Raw genomic sequence first — 22,633 nt, 5'->3', positions numbered from 1 at the left:
GGTTTTTATTCACAGTTGCAGATAACGATTAGGCTACACTAATATTATAGTATTAAAAGTAGGATTTTGGCAATTGTTATGTAGGTGGTGGGTGACTACTCGGACTAGTCGACCATAATACGTAGGCTGCTGTAGTTCTGTTCTGCACACTTGAATCAAAGTCTTGGAGAGCATGTGTGTCGGGGAGAAACCGCCTTGGACAAGGAAAGAAGATCCCGCTCGTTGTCTTAAGCCGTCTTGCAAATAGAACTGCTTTATTGAAAGACAATGTTGCGCGACCCTGAGGGATCTCCTTCAGGTGACACCAGGAGTGTGTTTTTGGGATTAAAACATTTGTCTTTCAATAAACGGATGCAAGCTTAAGACTGTGTGGGGGATGTTCTCTCTTTGTCCTACACGGGCCGTGGCTGAAATCATTAGCATTAGGGCTGCAACTAATGACTATTTTGGTAGTCGACTAATCTGTCTTATTTTTCCGATTAGTTGACTAATAGAAAAAAAATTATATAAAAAAAAAATATATAAATAAAAAATATAATTTATTTTTATTTTATTTTTTTGCACTGCCTATCTTTGTGAACGTGGCTTCTCAGCTCTGGTCCAGCTCAAGACAGAGCAGAGGAACAGATTGGACATTGAGCATGACCTCAGAGTTGCTTTGAGACTCTTGTCAGGACCAAGCAACATCCCCAGTTATCCCATTAGTTCCCCCAAACTTACTGTCGGTCTGTTATGTTAAGCTAAGAAGTCTTCAGCTGGACCAGAGCTGAGAAGCCACTTTCACAAAGATAGGTAGTGCAAAAAAAAAATGTAAAACTATAATACTAATTAAAAATGACTAATCGACGCAACAATTCCTCGTCAACGATTTTTTTATAATCGACATCGTCGATTATGTCGACTAATCGTTGCAGCCCTAATTAGCATGGCTCGCCCGAGTGACGAGTATCACGGCAGACAGAGCCGTCCGAGTGTGACGCCGCAACCTCACCACCAGGGGGCGGGCGCAGGCACGAGCGGGTTTCGTGCGAGAACGGTTCACGTGGCCGTCCAAACGGAGTCCGACTTCAGAACGGGCGGAAGCGCACGGAGGAAGAGGCACATTTACACTGGAAACGGCTGTAAATATGCTTAGTCTATAATGCGAAGTCAGTCCCCGTTTGAAGATTTTTTTTTTTTGAAAGATTTTCAGTTCCAGTATTCTATTGTCCATTGTGCATGTATATTATTGTTATTATCTCATTAATTAGAATACATTTTAGAACGATGAAATCAGTGTGACTGTACTGGAAGTAAAAGTATAGTATGGTTTATTTGTATTGGGAAAGATAGACCCATTAGCTGGTTGAACAACATCTAATATAGGGCTGGGCGATATGGAAAAAAATCATATCGCGATAACGATATGATAATTTTATTTGATTTCTCGATATCGATAATTATCGAATTGTTATAAGTATAAAAAAAATTAATTTTTTTTCTTTTTTTAACAACAGATGTATGTTTATTTTGCAGCAATTCTTTGTCATTGCCGCCATCTTTAGTGTTACATCCCCTCACACTCCAGTTCTCAGGCTGCAGCTGGTTTAAAAGCTAAAGTAAACCGGCTTCTCTGCTGGCTGTGGCTCCAGAGGAGTTGAACAGTTCTGGCTCTGCTAGTTTATTTTCGATCTTTTGGCGCTTTTTTGGTGGACAAACCACCGCACATGTGCACTGTGACTCGTGACTGGAGTCTAGTTCTGCTAGCACACATAGCCTACTGTGTACAGACGGTTTCAAAATGTATTTTAAATTAGAAAGCAAACTAAATAAATGGACAAGAGAAAAAGAAATCTGAATTTGGTCAGTATTGTCATTTGGACAAGCAAAGCCATTACTTTAAGTTGCAGGCAAGAAAGACAAGCCTGTCCACTGTCTCTGGTTTTAAAACTGCCCTGTTGCAGGTAAAAAAAAAATCGATATCGATTATTAAAATATATCGCGATATTTATCGTTATATCGCCCAGCCCTAATCTAATATGTGTGTGGTAATAATGCAGATATTGTGTGTATTTCTGTGAAAATGTGCGTGGTGCACGCCTCAAATTCCAACCGAAGCGAAAAAATACACTTCCAGCGTGCAAGGTGGCAGACTGTCAGCATCATGGCTGTCTGAGTGTGAAGGTGGAACTCCTGTGACTCTATAGGGAGGTGTAGTGTTGGTTACGTCATTGCCGTTTTTCGTTTTCCACCCTCTGTCCAACGCAATGTATTTCCCCATTACCCATTTCTAAATTGTCTCGTTTAAAACAAATAAAGCATTAACATTTGCATGGTGTACCTTTCTGTGCTTATTCATCCACAATCTATAGCTCAACATGAAAATATTCGCAATTAATCATAAAAAAACTTTCTAGCACTTACTACATTAGCCTCACGTTCCTAATAGTGCTTCCCTGGAAATTACATTATCTCCAAGCCAATCCAACTTTATTTATAAAGCGCTTTAACAGCCACACGGGCACAAAGTGCTGTACAGAGGCAGCATATTAAAACTCTAAGCAGCACTAAAAAATAGATAAAAGAAAATTATGACACTGTCTCTGCATTGGCCTAGCTACAGTATACAAAAGCTAGCCTAGCCACCTAGCTCTATGTACAGCTCTACCGGCTCCCTGGTCGCCAACGCCGCACCGCTCGGACAGAACGCGTCGCCGTGGGACAATGCCAGGACACACAATGCCAGGACACACAATGCCAGGACACACAATGCCAGGACGCACAATGCCAGGACGCGCAATGCCAGGACGCAACTACAAGCTAAACAAGCTAACTGTGAGCCGAAAAAGGCGAATAACAACACCATACACCCAAGGCCTCAGACAAATCACAGGCCACCACTACAACAACAGGGTTCGCACAAGGTCCTTGAAGCGCTTACAGTGCTTGATCTTTGACAAAAAAAAGTCGCGTCTGATGCTCTAGCTGGCAAGCAGGCCAAGAAGATGCTTAAAAAAAAAAAAAGCATTTAAAAGTGAATTGTATCCTTCGAGTGCCATCCTTTAAAATGAAAAACAGTGCTTGGAAAAGTACTTAAAAGTCCTTGAATTTAATTTTGCAATGTCTGTGGGAAACCCTGCAACAAGCTAATTCTGCCACCACCCTTGTTCTTGGGGACCAAACCGTAAAGAATATCAAACTTTGGAGGCAAGAGAACGACCAAAACATACTGCTTCCCCGATGGTATGGTTGGTGACGTAACGAGAAGAATCCCAGAAATCCTTTCTACAAACCGAGGTGTCAACAAGATCGTAGTTCAAGTTTCAAGTTTCTTTAATAGTTGTCATACAGAAGTACAGAATACTTTCATACAAAATGCTTCTTACTGTTACGCTCCAGAGACTGTGCTAGACAAGATAGTATCAAATAACATAGTATAGCATGTAATTTAGAAGAAGAAAATGAGGTCACAGTGTTCGGTATAGACATATGTACAATGTTCTGAGTTACCATATAATATACAATACTATGCAGTGTACTAATGTACAGTACTATATAGTGCAAAGCAGAAATGGGATGAGGTACAATTTAGGTACAAGGGGCAAATTATATCTCTTATGGGACCAACGGAAACGCTGAAACGCCACTTTAACCCTTTCACTGCCACACGACAGAAGGTTAACCCTTTACTATCACACAACCGACGGTCGCTCAATTCCATATATATATATATATATAAAGCATACATTAGTGGTCCTCTCTCCAGTCACAAACAGGACAAATCGATTTAGCTCTTAGGATTAAATAGGTGGCTCACAGTGGCCTGCCCAATGCACGTGGATTTTATTGACCACTTCAATTTATTCTGGGAGCACAAGGAACCTTTCAAGCAAAATGGAGTTTTTCTGAACAGATTTGGAGCAAAGCTGTTCGGTTCCCACATCCAGTACACCATTTACCACCAAACTGTGACAAAGCGCAACAAGGGAACCCAAACAACAGGAAATGACCTTGCTACAGTGATAACTGGGAACATTCCACCACGCCACCCAGTATCGGACCGCGCGACCTTGCTGCAGCGAGTCTGCATGAGGCAACCTCCCCACCCCCGAGAAAATGGAATCCACTCCACTAGGGCTGAGCCCAAACGTTCGAACATTCGGACCTTCGTTCGTTACGTTGGCATTCAAATTCTAAATCAACATTTTAATTTTAAATTTTTAATACATTTTTATTTTTTTTATATATTATTTTTATGTCTTCATTCTGTTTAAACCAATGGGGTTTTTCTTCACAGTTGCAGATAAAGATTAGGCTACACTAATATTATAGTATTAAAAACTGATTAGTTATATTCATTAAAGAAAGTTGATTTAATAAAAATAAAAAGTCTCATTTAATCAGATTAATCACTTTATTCAAATTGAGGATTTAGTTTGAGGATATTTATAAAAAAAAATAATAATAATTTGTGTGTATTGAGCCGTACTGTATTGTACCCATTCTGCAATCTGTTAATACAATTTTCATTCAATCAATCACCGCGCAGTGTGATTGATTGAATTGGTTAGCTATTGGTCGACAAAAAAAAAAAGTGTATTTTTTTTATTCTTTTTTTTTTATTCTTTTTATCATTCCATTTGGGCTGTGGGGGGTGCTTAATGTCTGAAGGAGTCGACTGAAGGCTTCTTGTCCTCTGCAAAAGCATGCAATTGGTCCACTGATGGATACATCTTGATTTCATTAGATGGGTGAAATCCTCTTTCAGTGCCTCTGGGCCTGTTTTCGTAGGCAGTTAGCCTCTGGTATGCGCGCCATTAGCGTTAGCCACGCTTCTAGGCCTCTTTTCTTTTGGAAAGAATGATAATAAAAAATACAATTTATTTTGTTTGTATTCGACTAAGAGGTTGGCTAGTCGATTACGGCTCCTTTCGACCGATTAGTCGACTAATCGACTAATAGGGGTCAGCCCTACAATATACTATATACCCTGGAGGAATAACAACAATATACTATATCTACCCTGGAGGAATAAAAACAGCAGCAGGTTTGCCCGTTACTCCAAAAAGGAAACTGAAATCGGTCACAGTGCTGACTAAATTCACTTGCAGAATCATAAGGCTGTAATTATTAAAGGTGGGGGGGGGGGGGGGTTCTCATGACCTCCTGAAGGGTCGTCTCCCTGCTCATAATCAAGGTGGATGTTGGAGAGAAATCGACCCCCCCTCCTCCTCCTGGACACACACTCATGTGCTGTAAAAAAAATGCATTATAATAAAGAAATAAATTAATTAGACGTCTTGGAGCAGAGATTTATTCATATTAGTATATATGTTTATATACTATTTATACGTTTATATATTTAAGTTCTATCACAAGTGCTACCGCAATATTCTACTAATACATCCCAATTTCCATACCGTGACGTAATGCACTGTGTGTATTTCCTAATTTCCCTGTAATAAGCTGCTTGACCTTTAACCTCTTGTCTCTGCAGATCAACCTGAAGCGCCCGTGCCCCTTCTGGCCTGATGAGGGCCACTGTTCCATTAAAGACTGCCACGTGGAGCCTTGTCCAGAGGTCAGAGTTCAACACTTAACAGACCGTTGCTAGGGGGTGTTATTTTTTTCCGTAGCCGCATTTCTGGCAGACGCTCTCTGATTGGCCACTGACTGACGCTCTCCGATTGGCCACTGACATGTTTGCCCAATCGCGTGACGAGCTGTGTCTTTGCCCATTTCCGCGTCGAACAGCCTGCAAACTACCTGGCGTTCTATCGCCATGCTCTAAGACAAACTCTAACCGTAACCAACTTCGAAAGAGTGCCTAAGCTTAACCGTCGAAAGAACTTGCCGTCACGCTCTAAGACAAACTCTAACCTTAACCTACTTCGAAAGAGTGCCTAAGCGTAAACAGTGTAGAAACAGGCGTCGGCCAATCAGAGAGCGTCTTGCCAGAAATGCGGCTACGGAAAAAAAGAACGCTGCTAGGGGAGCAGCTTGGTATATTTCCTGTCTGTGGAAAACACTGCAACCAAGGAAACTGTGAATGAAGGAAGGGTCATTTAGGTCATAATGCCACACATTACGCCATCATGCCGGCGTCCTAACGCTCTGCTCGGCGCCAGACTTTGATGCCAATTCTATCGAGGCCAACGGAGGAGAGAACAGGGTTCGCACACGGTCCTTGAAGTGCTTAAAGTGCTCGATTGTTTTGCAAAAAAAATTCTACGCCTGGAATTCCTTGAAAATGGCAATTATTTTTAACAAGGTGCTTAAGTCCTTGAAATTAAAATCAACCATTTGCATTGACATTTTTGTTCATCCATGATAAAATTGTTCTGAATCAAGAAATATAATTTTTTTATTTAAAGTGTAGCTAATTGTCGGAAATTGGTTTTAAGCCATAACTATTGGATCCAAATTATTTTCTATAAAAAACTGCATTTAATTGTATCCTTTTAAATGCCCTTTTAAAATGAAAAATAGTGCTTAGAAAAGTACTTGAAAGTCCTTGAATTTCATTTAGCATTGTCTGCGGGAACCCTGAGAGAAGCTCATTAAAACCCAACATATCTACGTCGTATGACCTTTTGGTCAAGAAATTACTTATTTATCAACATTTGTGCATTTAGTTTATTTGCTGTTGGTCTCCAAATAGTATACATAGATGATTACAGGCCTACTTTAGAGGCTCATGGCGAGTCGAGGTAAAATTATCCTAATGTAACATTTTGGATAATTACATTATAAAAATAATCTTAATTAATACAAAATTGTGAAATTGTGAACAAAATCGGTATAGTTTCTTCTCTCTTCATAACTGCAGTAGTCTTAAGAGGCTACTTAACGATAACTGATGGGGCCAATAACGGCTAATGTTATGGGAATATAGTTTTGTCACGATAACTATTTTTGTTGGGACGATATATTGTCCCAGAAATATAGAAAAAACTGTTTAGCTTAAGTACATTCTCAATATCTGCTAAATCCCAACACAAAAAGGCTCCAAATACAATACTAACTAAATTAATCAATAACTCAACTGTATTTCATTATTCATATATTCATAACAGCCATTCATTATTCATTAGCCCTTTAACAAAGATATCTGTAAAGAAATAATGACCGGAGGGGGCTTGGTGTTTTTCATTAATAATTATGAATGTTGAAGGCTAATATATCCCAGGCTCACAGGAAGGCGAAATGACAAAATTGGTTTTCTTTACATAATAACACTATAACACATACATCTGATTATGGGGGGGGGGGGGGGGGGTGAGTTTAGTGCACATATGGCCCTGGGATAAAAACTAAACTTCAGTCTGTTTGTCCGGGTGGGCATGACGCTGAAACGCCTGCCCGAGCGCAGCCGTACGAAGTGTTTGTTGCCCGGGTGGTGTGGGTCCTTCAGTATTTTCACTGCTTTTCCAAGGCAGCGGGAGCCGTATAGTCCCTCCAGCGAGGGGAGGGGGCAGCCGAGTACTACTACTACTAACTACTAACTACTAACTACTACTAACTAATACTACTACTACTACTACTAACTAATACTACTACTACTTACTACTACTACTACTACTACTACTACTACTACTACTACTACTACTACTACTACTACATACTACTACTACTACTTACTACTACTACTACTATCTATTTTACTGCTGCTACCTTTTTAAAATGTAAGTTAAGTACTGATTTTATTGTTTGATAACTGAATTTCCCCAAGGGGATCCATAAAGTATATCCATCTATCTTCTTACACATGTAAATATTGATTCCATTGTGTTTTATGTGAAGAGTTGCTCACCCGTCTGTCTCCGTTGTCTCTCTCTCTGTTTGTCCTATAGAGCAAGATCCCAGTGGGCATTAAGTCTGGCAACTACAACAAGGTGAGCCCGCCTCCCGGTCGCCATAGAAACAGTCAAACTAACCGGTGGGACCGGCTCTCATGCAGTCTTTGCTTCACACATACTATGATGGGAGATGGAATTCATTATGACACAATTTGGAGATTTCTTGCATGTCAACTCTTGTTATATTTATTACACATGTGGATGGATGGCAACTTAGACCTCTGAGTGGAACAGAGGGGCAACTTAGACCTCTGAGTGGACCAGAGGGGCAACTTAGACCTCTGAGTGGACCAGAGGGGCAACTTAGACCTCTGAGTGGACCAGAGGGGCAACTTAGACCTCTGAGTGGACCAGAGGGGCAACTTAGACCTCTGAGTGGACCAGAGGGGCAACTTAGACCTCTGAGTGGACCAGAGGGGCAACTTAGACCTCTGAGTGGAACAGAGGGGCAACTTAGACCTCTGAGTGGACCAGAGGGGCAACTTAGACCTCTGAGTGGACCAGAGGGGCAACTTAGACCTCTGAGTGGAACAGAGGGGCAACTTAGACCTCTGGGTGGAACAGAGGGGCAACCTGGCGGCTTGTTTACACGGTCGTTGTCGCTCGGCACTACCAAGTGGTTAACCTTTTCACTGCGACAATACACAGAAGGTTAATAATAACCCTTTCACTGCCACACGACAGCAGGTTAATCCTTTAGCACTGCCACACTACAGAAGGTTAACCCTTTACTATCACACTTTTACCCCGTCGGTAGTGTGATAGTAAAGGGTTAACCTTCTGTAGTGTGGCAGTGAAATGGTTAATGGAGTTGGGAGAGCAGCTGCACTTGTTCCAGCATTTTCCGTCTTGGCAGCTGATTCAGCACTTCAACAGTGCCCCCCCCCCCCCCCCCCCCCCCCCCCTACCTCCTTCACACACACGCACAGCCGCACGCACACACACAGCGAACAAAAACCGCTCAAATCACCCTTCACCCGGACTCTGCCCGTGGGGGCGAGGGAGGGAAGGCCGCTTGCCGCTTCATGTTTGTTAGCGAGCGCACCGCTCGCTGCACTAACCTCAGTGTTTGTTCTGTAATGAGCCAGAAGTGTTTGGACATCTGGACCCGCTCTTTTACCTCGAGGTCATTTCTCCTTCACTGGCCGTCGCCTGGTAAACGGAGCCGAGTGTGACGTCGTTTTTATTAAAGGACATTTAGTTTAACCGGTTTCGTAATTGTTTTGTCAGAATTTGGCCTGAATCTTGTTTTTTTTAAATTGGAAGTGTGTGTGTGTGTGTGTGTGGGCATTTGAATGATTGATTTGTATTTAATAAAGATGTGGCCCATGAAACTGAAGGCGTTTGACATGACTATGAATAAAGGTGGTGTTTATTACCCACAAGCGCTAATAATATAGACGTCTGAAAGGGAAGCGGTGGTGTTCTTGTAGTTTTGTTTTTTTTATAATAATTGGTTGTGTTCTTGTAGTTTTGGTCTTTATACGAACTGGTGGCGTTCTTTTATATAGTACATTTTTTTTTACGAGTCGTGTTGTAGTTCGTTTTTATAAGAATTGTTCTTGTAGTTTGTTTTAAGAATTTGTTGTGTTCTTGTAGTTATTTTTTTAAATAACCCGAGCCGCTGTCGCCCCTAAATTCAGCATTAGCACTGGGGGGGTCACTGTCAGGGGGTCACTGTCGGGGGGGGTCACTGTCGGGGGGTCACTGTCGGGGGGTCACTGTCAGGGGGGGTCACTGTCGGGGGTCACTGTCGGGGGGGGTCACTGTCGGGGGGTCACTGTCGGGGGGTCACTGTCAGGGGGTCACTGTCGGGGGGGGTCACTGTCGGGCGGGGTCACTGTCAGGGGGGGTCACTGTCGGGGGTCACTGTCGGGGGGGTCACTGTCGGGGGGTCACTGTCAGGGGGGGTCACTGTCGGGGGGGGGGTCACTGTCGGGGGGGGTCACTGTCAGGGGGGGTCACTGTCGGGGGTCACTGTCGGGGGGGTCACTGTCGGGGGTCACTGTCGGGGGTCACTGTCGGGGGGGGGGTCACTGTCGGGGGTCACGTTGAAACATTGTAGGCGTGGTGATTTACATTTACATCTAGTCATTCAGCCGACGCTTTTATCCAAAGCGACTTACAAGTTCAGTGATGATGATGATAATGGTCTTCATCCTCTCTCTCTATCTCTCTCTCTCTCTCTCTCTCTCTCTCTCTCTCTCTCTCTCTCTCTCTCTCTCTCTCTCTCTCTCTCTCTCTGTGCCGCAGTACTCCCTGGCTGCCAACTCCATGATCGAGATGGTTGACAAGTGTGAACAAGCCCAAGAACTGGGCGCCATCAACGGCTCTCTGAGGTGAGAGAGCGTCACTTCCTGTTCTCCTAGAGAGTCAGACACACGCAGCATAATGTTCTCCTAGAGAGTCAGACACACGCAGCATAATGTTCTATAGAGTCAGACACACGCAGCATAATGTTCTATAGAGTCAGACACACGCAGCATAATGTTCTATAGAGTCAGACACACGCAGCATAATGTTCTCCTAGAGAGTCAGACACACGCAGCATAATGTTCTCCTAGAGAGTCAGACACACGCAGCATAATGTTCTATAGAGTCAGACACACGCAGCATAATGTTCTATAGAGTCAGACACACGCAGCATAATGTTCTATAGAGTCAGACACACGCAGCATAATGTTCTATAGAGTCAGACACAAGCAGCATAATGTTCTATAGAGTCAGACACACGCAGCATAATGTTCTATAGAGTCAGACACATGCAGCATAATGTTCTATAGAGTCAGACACACGCAGCATAATGTTCTATAGAGTCAGACACATGCAGCATAATGTTCTATAGAGTCAGACACACGCAGCATAATGTTCTATAGAGTCAGACACACGCAGCATAATGTTCTATAGAGTCAGACACACGCAGCATAATGTTCTATAGAGTCAGACACACGCAGCATAATGTTCGATAGAGTCAGACACACGCAGTATAATGTTCTATAGAGTCAGACACACGCAGCATAATGTTCTATAGAGTCAGACACACGCAGCATAATGTCCTATAGAGTCAGACACACGCAGCATAATGTTCTATAGAGTCAGACACACGCAGCATAATGTTCTATAGAGTCCGACACACGCAGCATAATGTTCTATAGAGTCAGACACACGCAGCATAATGTTCTATAGAGTCAGACACACGCAGCATGATGTTCTATAGAGTCAGACACACGCAGCATAATGTCCTATAGAGTCAGACACACGCAGCATAATGTTCTATAGAGTCAGACACACGCAGCATAATGTTCTATAGAGTCAGACACACGCAGCATAATGTTCTATAGAGTCAGACACACGCAGCATAATGTTCTATAGAGTCAGACACATGCAGCATAATGTTCTATAGAGTCAGACACACGCAGCATAATGTCCTATAGAGTCAGACACACGCAGCATAATGTTCTAGAGAGTCATACACACTCATCATAATGTTCTATAGAGTCAGACACACGCAGCATAATGTCCTATAGAGTCAGACACACGCAGCATAATGTCCTATAGAGTCAGACACACGCAGCATAATGTTCTATAGAGTCAGACACACGCAGCATAATGTCCTATAGAGTCAGACACACGCAGCATAATGTTCTAGAGTCAGACACACGCAGCATAATGTTCTATAGAGTCAGACACACGCAGCATAATGTTCTATAGAGTCAGACACACGCAGCATAATGTTCTATAGAGTCAGACACACGCAGCATAATGTTCTATAGAGTCAGACACACGCAGTATAATGTTCTATAGAGTCAGACACACGCAGCATAATGTCCTAGAGAGTCAGACACACGCAGCATAATGTTCTCCTAGAGAGTCAGACACACGCAGCATAATGTTCTATAGAGTCAGACACACGCAGCATAATGTCCTATAGAGTCAGACACACGCAGCATAATGTTCTATAGAGTCAGACACACGCAGCATAATGTCCTATAGAGTCAGACACACGCAGCATAATGTCCTATAGAGTCAGACACACGCAGCATAATGTCCTATAGAGTCAGACACACGCAGCATAATGTTCTAGAGAGTCAGACACACGCAGCATAATGTCCTATAGAGTCAGACACACACAGCATAATGTTCTATAGAGTCAGACACACGCAGCATAATGTTCTATAGAGTCAGACACACGCAGCATAATGTTCTATAGAGTCAGACACACTCATCATAATGTTCTATAGAGTCAGACACACTCATCATAATGTTCTATAGAGTCAGACACACGCAGCATAATGTCCTATAGAGTCAGACACACGCAGCATAATGTTCTATAGAGTCAGACACACGCAGCATAATGTTCTATAGAGTCAGACACACGCAGCATAATGTTCTCCTAGAGAGTCAGACACACGCAGCATAATGTCCTATAGAGTCAGACACACGCAGCATAATGTCCTATAGAGTCAGACACACGCAGCATAATGTTCTATAGAGTCAAACACATTCAGCATAATGTTCTATAGAGTCAGACACACGCAGCATAATGTTCTATAGAGAGTCAGACACACGCAGCATAATGTTCTATAGAGTCAGACACATGCAGCATAATGTTCTATAGAGTCAGACACACGCAGCATAATGTCCTATAGAGTCAGACACACGCAGCATAATGTTCTCCTAGAGAGTCAGACACATGCAGCATAATGTTCTATAGAGTCAGACACACGCAGCATAATGTTCTATAGAGTCAGACACACGCAGCATAATGTTCTATAGAGTCAGACACACGCAGCATAATGTTCTATAGAGTCAGACACACGCAGCATAATGTTCTATAGAGAGTCAGACACGGGGCGCCCTCGTGGCGCACCACGTTAGTGCATCGCACACCTACGCGGCCGTCCCGGGTTCGCTTCCCGGTGACATTTGTCGCATGTCTTCCCCCGCCTCTTCTCCCGTTCATCCTCTCCTCATCTGTCGGTCATGTCTGACCATGAAAAGCAATAAATGCAAAAAAGAAATCTTTAGAGAGTCAGACCCACTCAGCATAATGTTCTCCTATAGAGTCCGACACCTACGTAGAGTTAATTGGGGTGGTCTCTCTCCCCCTCTGAGTTCATTGGTCTGGTCTCTCCCTCTCTTGAGTTAATTGGGGTGGTCTCTCTCCCCCTCTGAGTTAATTGGTCTGGTCTCTCCCTCTCTTGAGTTAATTGGGGTGGTCTCTCCCTCTCTGCTTTCCAGTAACCTGAGTAAACAAGCCTTTGCAGACTGGGCTCGACATGACGACGCCCAGGACCACTTCTGTGAGCTGGACGGTGAGTTTCTGTCCGTCTGTCTGTCTGTCTGTCTGTCCGTCCGTCCGTCCGTCCGTCCGGTGCATTATCCCAGACACCACAGATCTGTACGAAATTTGGGGGAACGATGCATCTCAAACACTGTTTTACAAAACGACACTGATGTTTTTGAGACATTCTGACAGCCATCACTGATATAGTGTCTGGTCAGTAACATGGGTCTCCCAGTCCCTCCACTCTGCAGTAAACAGCCATCACTGATATAGAGTGTCTGGTCAGTAACATGGGTCTCCCAGTCCCTCCACTCTGCAGTAAACAGCCATCACTGATATAGAGTGTCTGGTCAGTAACATGGGTCTCCCAGTCCCTCCACTCTGCAGTAAACAGCCATCACTGATATACAGTGTCTGGTCAGTAACATGGGTCTCCCAGTCCCTCCACTCTGCAGTAAACAGCCATCACTGATATAGAGTGTCTGGTCAGTAACATGGGTCTCCCAGTCCCTCCACTCTGCAGTAAACAGTCATCACTGATATAGAGTGTCTGGTCAGTAACATTGGTCTCCCAGTCCCTCCACTCTGCAGTAAACAGCCATCACTGATATACAGTGTCTGGTCAGTAACATGGGTCTCCCAGTCCCTCCGCTCTGCAGTAAACAGCCATCACTGATATAGAGTGTCTGGTCAGTAACATGGGTGTGGGGGGGGGGGGGGGGTAATACCAGGCGGTGGCGCCTCTTGTAAGAAGTGGTCATCGTGGAGCCAGGGCTTGTCCAGCTGCACGTCCGCTAATTTAATATAATGATACTAGTGAATTTTTTTTAACTAAACGAGCTGCATAGGCATAATAAACTGTAAGCGACATATACATGTTTGCACTGTCTTTTTTCTATTATAAAGTGCCTCTCGAGACTCGGGTCCATAACACATAACAGATCAGTCATTTGATTGTAATGCAGGTGCTCGCATTATAAATTGAATGTATGCGAGACAAACAATGTAATCGTTTTGATGCATACATCTCTGCCCAGCCTACCCCACCTGTTGCTGTTGCGCCCCCGCAGAGAGACCAATATCCCCGCACCAGAACGCTACGACGGGGACGTCTCTAAATGTCATGCCTTTATTTTTCAATATTCACTAGTATTCGGACAACAGCCGCACACTTAAAGTGATACATCTAAAATCGCTTACCTTACCTGTCGGGGGTCCAGGACTCCTGCGTTAGAATGAGAATTGAGAGCGTCCCAAAAATGATTCCAGGCCGCTATTTCTTTACCAACGGATTTCCAGTTCCGCTGCTTTACACGCTGCTTTAATAACACTGCATTATCGAGACAGCGCCCCTATGTATGACTTTGAGGATCTGGCAATGCATTCCAAGAGTAGGGTAAATCTGCAGTGCCGGCACTGTGTAGTAGCGACTAGCGAGTCACAGTGCTGGCCGCCAGGCCGCGCAGTTGCAGCGGTTTGGGGGTAAAAACATGGGGGGGACAAATACTGCATTCTGAAATCATGCGGGGGACATTTTCCGGGGACCCCCCCGCAAATTACGCCCCTATCTCCCAGTCCCTCCACCCTGCAGTAAACAGATATATCTTCTGGTATCCTGTTCCCACTTTATCCAATCAGGAGCGAGAACTCCACACAATTGTCTGACAAAGAAATTAGCTTGAAACAAGTGAAATAATCTGCCAGTATAACATTTGGCTTGGCAAGCTTTCTTGAAATAAGTACAAATATCTAGGGTTCTCTCTCCTGATTGGATAAAGTGGGAAGGGATACGAGGAAATGTATTTTGTGTTTACTGCAGAGTGGAGGGACTGGGAGACTCATGTTACTGACCAAACACTCAATATCAGTGATGTCTGTCAGAATGTAGAGCTATTATGAATGAACGCAACACTCAAACTTACCATCTCAGTCTAGATAATAATGTACTCAACCTCTACTGTCTTTAACTATGAATGAACACAACACTCAAACTTACCATCTCTAGATAATAATGTACTCAACCTCTACTGTCTTTAACTATGAATGAACACAACACTCTAACTCACCATCTTTAAATAATAAAGTACTCAACCTCTACTGTCTTTAACTATGAATGAACACAACACTCTAACTTACCATCTCTAGATAATAAAGTACTCAACCTCTACTGTCTTTAACTATGAATGAACACAACACTAACCATCTTTAGATAATAAAGTACTCAACCTCTACTGTCTTTAACTATGAATGAACACAACACTTACCATCTTTAGATAATAAAGTACTCAACCTCTACTGTCTTTAACTATGAATGAACACAACACTAACTCACCATCTTTAGATAATAAAGTACTCAACCTCTACTGTCTTTAACTATGAATGAACACAACACTCTAACTTACCATCTTTAGATAATAAAGTACTAAACCTCTACTGTCTTTAACTATGAATGAACACAACACTCTAACCATCTCTAGATAATAAAGTACTCGACCTCTACTGTCTTTAATTATGAATGAACACAACACTCAAACCATCTCTAGATTTTGGAGGAGGGATATACCAGACCTGGAAGTAGATTTTGATTGGGCTGAGGTCTGGGCAAACGTTCGGCTATCGTCACGTAACCCGGATCATCAACAGATTAATCTTAATTTTATTTATAGGACTTACCTAACTCCTATTCGACTGAACCGTATGGGGCTTAAACAAGACTCTTGATGTTCCTTATGTACAAACGGTGATAGTGGTACATTTATGCATATGTATTGGGAATGCCCGCCTGTTAAGATATTTTGGGAAGAAATAACCACACTATTATCAGGATTTTTGTTTTTGACAATACCTGTAATGCCTTCTGTATTGTTGCTGAATGATATCTCTCAGTTATCACACTCTGTACTTATAAAAAGGATAATCTTGTCCGGTCTTACGGCTGCCAAAAAGCTAATAGCATCACGCTGGATTCAACCTGATAAAATGTGTCGGAGGGTATGGATTCTTACCTATCTTGATGTGATTTACCTAGAGATATCTACCGCACGAATTCTAGGTGTTAATGAAGCCAGCATAGCAATCTGGTTAGATGTGGTGGAGAGGATAAAGCATTATATGAACTTTTAATCCTTGGTATCAAACGGAATAATGGATGTATTCAAGGGGGGTCCGGTGGGGGGGGGGGGAGAACGAGCAAGACCTATGTGTTGTATTGTATTGTAATTAATCTGTGTATATCTGTAATCTTTAATCTACATCTATTTTAATTAAAAAAACCGGGCTGTCATGATTGTTAGTATTATGTCGGTAATAGCCCTGTGATTTATAGTGGATTTCTACTGTAAATGTTTGTATGTCATGTCAAAAATAAAAAAAGATAAAAATTTGTTCACAAACCATCTCTAGATAATAAAGTACTCAACCTCTACAGTCTTGTTCGTCTTGGAGGTACTGTCCTCTTGTTGAAGCTGTGCTCTCTCTCTCTCTCCCTCTCGGTGCCTCCTCTACTGTCTTGGAGGTACTGTCCTCTTGTTGAAGCTGTGCTCTCTCTCCCTCTCGGTGCCTCTACTGTCTTGGAGGTACTGTCCTCTTGTTGAAGCTGTGCTCTCTCTCTCTCTCCCTCTCGGTGCCTCCTCTACTGTCTTGGAGGTACTGTCCTCTTGTTGAAGCTGTGCTCTCTCTCTCTCCCTCTCGGTGCCTCCTCTACTGTCTTGGAGGTACTGTCCTCTTGTTGAAGCTGTGCTCTCTCTCTCCCTCTCGGTGCCTCCTCTACTGTCTTGGAGGTACTGTCCTCTTGTTGAAGCTGTGCTCTCTCTCTCTCCCTCTCGGTGCCTCTACTGTCTTGGAGGTACTGTCCTCTTGTTGAAGTTGTGCTCTCTCTCTCTCTCCCTCTCGGTGCCTCTACTGTCTTGGAGGTACTGTCCTCTTGTTGAAGCTGTGCTCTCTCTCTCTCCCTCTCGGTGCCTCTACTGTCTTGGAGGTACTGTCCTCTTGTTGAAGCTGTGCTCTCTCTCTCTCTCCCTCTCGGTGCCTCCTCTACTGTCTTGGAGGTACTGTCCTCTTGTTGAAGCTGTGCTCTCTCTCTCTCCCTCTCGGTGCCTCTACTGTCTTGGAGGTACTGTCCTCTTGTTGAAGCTGTGCTCTCTCTCTCTCCCTCTCGGTGCCTCTACTGTCTTGGAGGTACTGTCCTCTTGTTGAAGCTGTGCTCTCTCTCTCTCCCTCTCGGTGCCTCTACTGTCTTGGAGGTACTGTCCTCTTGTTGAAGCTGTGCTCTCTCTCTCTCTCCCTCTCGGTGCCTCTACTGTCTTGGAGGTACTGTCCTCTTGTTGAAGCTGTGCTCTCTCTCTCTCTCCCTCTCGGTGCCTCCTCTACTGTCTTGGAGGTACTGTCCTCTTGTTGAAGCTGTGCTCTCTCTCCCTCTTGGTGCCTCCTCTACTGTCTTGGAGGTACTGTCCTCTTGTTGAAGCTGTGCTCTCTCCCTCTCCCTCTCGGTGCCTCTACTGTCTTGGAGGTACTGTCCTCTTGTTGAAGCTGTGCTCTCTCTCTCTCCCTCTCGGTGCCTCTACTGTCTTGGAGGTACTGTCCTCTTGTTGAAGCTGTGCTCTCTCTCTCTCTCCCTCTCGGTGCCTCTACTGTCTTGGAGGTACTGTCCTCTTGTTGAAGCTGTGCTCTCTCTCCCTCTCCCTCTCGGTGCCTCTACTGTCTTGGAGGTACTGTCCTCTTGTTGAAGCTGTGCTCTCTCTCCCTCTCCCTCTCGGTGCCTCTACTGTCTTGGAGGTACTGTCCTCTTGTTGAAGCTGTGCTCTCTCTCCCTCTCCCTCTCGGTGCCTCTACTGTCTTGGAGGTACTGTCCTCTTGTTGAAGCTGTGCTCTCTCTCTCTCTCCCTCTCGGTGCCTCTACTGTCTTGGAGGTACTGTCCTCTTGTTGAAGCTGTGCTCTCTCTCCCTCCCTCTCGGTGCCTCCTCTACTGTCTTGGAGGTACTGTCCTCTTGTTGAAGCTGTGCTCTCTCTCCCTCCCTCTCCCCCGTCAGACGAGACGTCTCCGGACGCGCACTACGTGGACCTGCTCCTGAACCCCGAGCGCTACACCGGCTACAAGGGGCCGCCTGCCTGGAGGGTCTGGAACAGCATCTACGAGGAGAACTGCTTCAAGTGAGGGCAACACACAGTAGGGCTCAGCCCAAACGTTCGGACCTTCGGACCTTCGTTCGTTACGTTGGCATTCAAATTCTAAATCAACATTAGAATTTAAAAAAAATTATAAAAAAAGAAAAAAAATACATTTTTTGTTTTTTTTCCTCTTCATTCTGTTTAAACCAGTGTGGCTTTTCTTCACAGTTGCAGATAAAGATTAGGCTACACTAGTAATATTATAGTATTAAAACTGATAGTTATATTCATTAGAGAAAGTTGATTTAATAAAAAATAAAAAAAAATACTAATTTAATCACTGTATTCAAATTGAGGATTTAGTTTGAGGATATTTATAAAAGAAAAAAAACGTTTTTGAAATATTTTCTTTTTTAGATTTTTTTTTTTCAGTCCTAGAACACACACAGACCAGGGCTTCCCCCAAGTGAGAGGAACACACACACACAGACCAGGGCTTCCCCCAAGTGAGAGGAACACACACACACAGACCAGGGCGTCCCCCAAGTGAGAGGAACACACACACACAGACCAGGGCGTCCCCCAAGTGAGAGGAACACACACACAGACCAGGGCTTCCCCCAAGTGAGAGGAACACACACACAGACCAGGGCTTCCCCCAAGTGAGAGGAACACACACACAGACCAGGGCTTCCCCCAAGTCAGGAGAGCGTTATTAATTCACTTCCCCAGCCCAGATTTTTTCCTGCCGGTCCGGGGGATCGAACCGGCGACCTTCCGGTCACAAACCTGCTTCTCTAACCATTAGGCCACCCGCTTCTCATCTTTCTTCTTGTATATACAGCTGGTGGGTTTTACATTTAGTCATTTAGCTGACGCTTTTATCCAAAGCCACTTACAAGTTCTGTACAACAGGTCATCAGGAAGGGTACAACTCTATCAGCTGAATAACAATGTTCATCAAAGTGTTGCGTGCTACAGTGTAGGTTAGTTTATTAGGACAAGTGCATGACATTCAGTGATATAATCGCTCCGAGATTATTAAAAGTATATGAGGACTCACTGATAAAGGGGGGATTGCCCACTAGCCTGAGATCTGCCACTATTACATTACTACAGAAAAAGGGCAAAGACCCTCAATGCTGTGGAAGCTATAGACCTATATCCCTGAGCAACTTGGAAGAAAAAGTATTGGCAAAGATACTTGCGAATAGAATAGAAGATGTACTACCAACTTTGGTGCATTCAGATCAAGTGGGCTTTGTGAAGGGGAGAAACTCAGCTGATAATATCCGCAGACTCCTACACATAATGTGGAAGGTAAGGAATGATATAGAACCTACAGTGGCCTTCTCATTGGATGCCGAAAAGGCCTTTGATAAGGTGGAATTTGCATTCTTATTTCACACGCTAGAGCGCTTCGGGTTTGGTCCATCGTTTACTGGGTGGGTAAAACTGTTATACACAAATCCGATGGCATCAGTATTGACCAACGGGATCGTGTCCTCGCCCTTTAACCTAGGGCGGGGGACGAGGCAAGGTTCCCCGCTTTCTCCCCAAATGTTTGCGCTTTTCCTCGAACCACTTGCTATCGCACTGAGGAATAATCAGGACATCAAAGGGATAATAGCGGGGCAGGTAGAACATAAATTATTTTTATATGCGGACGATATCTTATTGGTATCCAGCAATCCCCGAACAGCAGTTGGGATCATTGGAAATGTTATCGAGTCCTTCTCCAAAATATCTGGATACACAATCAACTGGAGCAAGTCAGAAGCAATGCCTCTCTCTAAATGCTGTCCCCCTGATATCAGAAGGGGGTGGCAATACAGATGGATGCCGTCAGGATTGATATACCTAGGAATAAAGCTGATCCCAGGTCTGAAAGAGTTGATGCAAGCCAATATTGCCCCTATAATCGAACACATTAGTGCTCTGACCCAGAATTGGGCCAAAATGAATATGTCCCTCCTGGGAAAGATAAACCTAGTGAAAATGATATTAGCTCCCAAGTTAAACTATATCCTATATATGTTGCCGCTGACTCTCCCGACCCAGTTACTCAAACAGTATGACAAAGTCATTAATGTATATCTGTGGGGGGGCAAAAGGCCGCTGTTTGGACGGACCAAAATGTATGCAGCAAAGGAAAATGGCGGTTTATCCCTGCCTAAACTAGACTGGTATCACTATGCATTCTCGCTCTCCCAGCTCTCCAAACTGAATCACTCGTCTGAGGAGGCACCTGCTTGGGTCAAGATGGAGGAGGAAATGATATATCCCTCATCTCTGGAATCCTTCCTGACACAATCAGACAGACCTACACCTCTTAAAAACCCTTTGATGGCATTTATCAGGGAAACTTGGAATCAATCGCACAAAATGACTGGTGATAGCCCATACTTAACTACGAGAGCCTCTATATGGTATAATAAGAAACTAAAGATTGGGAAGAAATCAGTCATATGGGACGATTGGGTTAAAAGGGGGATACATGTACTGGGTGATATAGCCGGGGAGGATGGGGTTTTGCCTTTTGAGGATATTAAGGAGGATTTTGATATAGATAATAAAAACTTTTATAAATTCCTACAGATTAGACATTGTATATCGTCATCAATAGGAGGACCAAAGTGCGGCCCAATTACTGCAATTCAAGAAATATTCTATAAAGGATGGCGCAGGAAAGGCGGTGCGTCAAGATTTTATGATGTTATAAGAGAATACAATGCACCCAAAGTGGCGGGTTTGAGATTGAGCTGGGAGAACGATGTACATGAGGATATTACTGAGGAAATGTGGGAGAAACTGGTATCCAAATGGAGTAAATTCTCTAGGGAGGCGCAATCACAACTTATTTTTTACAAAGTACTGAACAGAAGCTATTGGACGCCTAGTAAGCTGGCCAGACTGAAATTAAGGGACAGTGACATCTGCTGGAGATGTGAGAAGGAGACAGGCACTTTACTGCACATGTTGTACGAATGTGAGAAGGTCCGGAAAATGTGGGATCAAATTGTGATATTCCTAAGTAAGGTCCTGAATGTGAAGATAAATAACGCCCCAATGGCATGTGTTTTGGGTATAGTACCGAAAGGGATTAAACTGCCTAAATACCGGGGAATGTGGTATAGAATGGCCATGATATCAGGATGTAGAATTGCATTACGACATTGGAAATCACCTGTTGATATTACTTTTAAAGAATGGATGGAACTAATGTTTCGGACAGCATCATATGAAAGGGTGACGTATAGAGTCGCAGGGAGAGAGGATATTTTCGCTGAGATATGGGACAGTTTTCTACACCTGACTGAACGATCTGAGGACAAATGATTAAGATGGGATTACAATATTATCAAGGATGAATATGAAAAAGGGGACTTGATCTGATGGTACTTGTGCTCTATAATATATTATGTAGGTATATGCATACGTATGTGCATCAGGGACATATATGCACAATGTATAGTAATGTTGTTTTTTTTTTTGTAAGTGCTTTTTTAATTTCCATGTCAGTTAATGTGTTTGTATGAGTCTTTTACATGTTTTATATGTTGTTAAAAAAAAGAAAAAAAGGTGAATCTTGGATGTTGCATTATGCTATGGAAAGATATTGTAAATGTTGAAAAGATTTGTGCAAAAATATCAAAAAAAAAAAAAAAAAACAGGACAAGTGCATGACAGTAAGGTTAGTTAGGGCTAGATATAAAAAAAAATTGTGGGTTGTTAGGGTAGGCTGATAGGGTTGTCAGGGTAGGCTGGTAGGGTTGTTAGGGTGGGCTGGTAGGGTTGTTAGGGTTGTTCGGGTAGGGTTGTTCGGGTAGGGTTGTTAGGGTAGGCTGGTAGGGTTGTTAGGGTAGGCTGGTAGGGTTAGGGTAAAGGGTGGTAGGGTTGTTAGGGTAGGGTTGTTAGGGTAGGCTGGTAGGGTTGTTAGGGTAGGCTGGTAGGGTTGTTAGGGTCGGCTGGTAGGGTTGTTAGGGTAGGGTTGTTAGGGTAGGCTGGTAGGGTTGTTAGGGTAGGCTGGTAGGGTTGTTAGGGTAGGCTGGTAGGGTTGTTAGGGTAGGCTGGTAGGGTTGTTAGGGTAGGCTGGTAGGGTTGTAAGGGTAGGGTTGTAAGGGTAGGCTGGTAGGGTTGTCAGGGTAGGCTGGTAGGGTTGTCAGGGTAGGCTGGTAGGGTTGTAAGGGTAGGCTGGTAGGGTTGTAAGGGTAGGCTGTGAGTGTCATTGCGGGCGGAACTTCTATTACTATAAGAGAAATATACATATTTTTTTAAACAATCTTTGTTAGATTTAGGCGAAAAAACGAAATTATATAATTAAATCTTAAATAAATGTATATGTATCACCTTCTTTGATTTGTTCTAGAGGTGTATTGTGTGTTTACAAGCAGGGCTGCA

The 22,633-nt window shown here is 43.6% G+C and overlaps 1 protein-coding gene across 1 annotated transcript in view; it reads left to right on the top strand.

Annotated features, from left to right (window-relative positions):
• Positions 1–22,633, top strand: part of ero1b (endoplasmic reticulum oxidoreductase 1 beta) — a 48,486-nt gene that overhangs the window by 5,785 nt on the left and 20,068 nt on the right. Inside the window, exons 3-7 of the mRNA XM_084317889.1 lie at positions 5,477–5,560; positions 7,833–7,874; positions 10,092–10,177; positions 13,080–13,153; positions 18,154–18,274. Of these exons, the coding sequence (XP_084174015.1) occupies positions 5,477–5,560; positions 7,833–7,874; positions 10,092–10,177; positions 13,080–13,153; positions 18,154–18,274 (407 nt within the window). The remainder of the gene's footprint in view (positions 1–5,476; positions 5,561–7,832; positions 7,875–10,091; positions 10,178–13,079; positions 13,154–18,153; positions 18,275–22,633) is intronic.

Source organism: Notolepis coatsorum (genome assembly GCF_963971535.1).
Source record: "Notolepis coatsorum genome assembly, chromosome: 7".
NCBI classification, from domain to species: Eukaryota; Metazoa; Chordata; class Actinopteri; order Aulopiformes; family Paralepididae; genus Notolepis; species Notolepis coatsorum.
The sequence above is the reverse complement of the archived record's forward strand: the minus strand, read 5'-3'. Positions and strand labels throughout refer to the sequence as shown.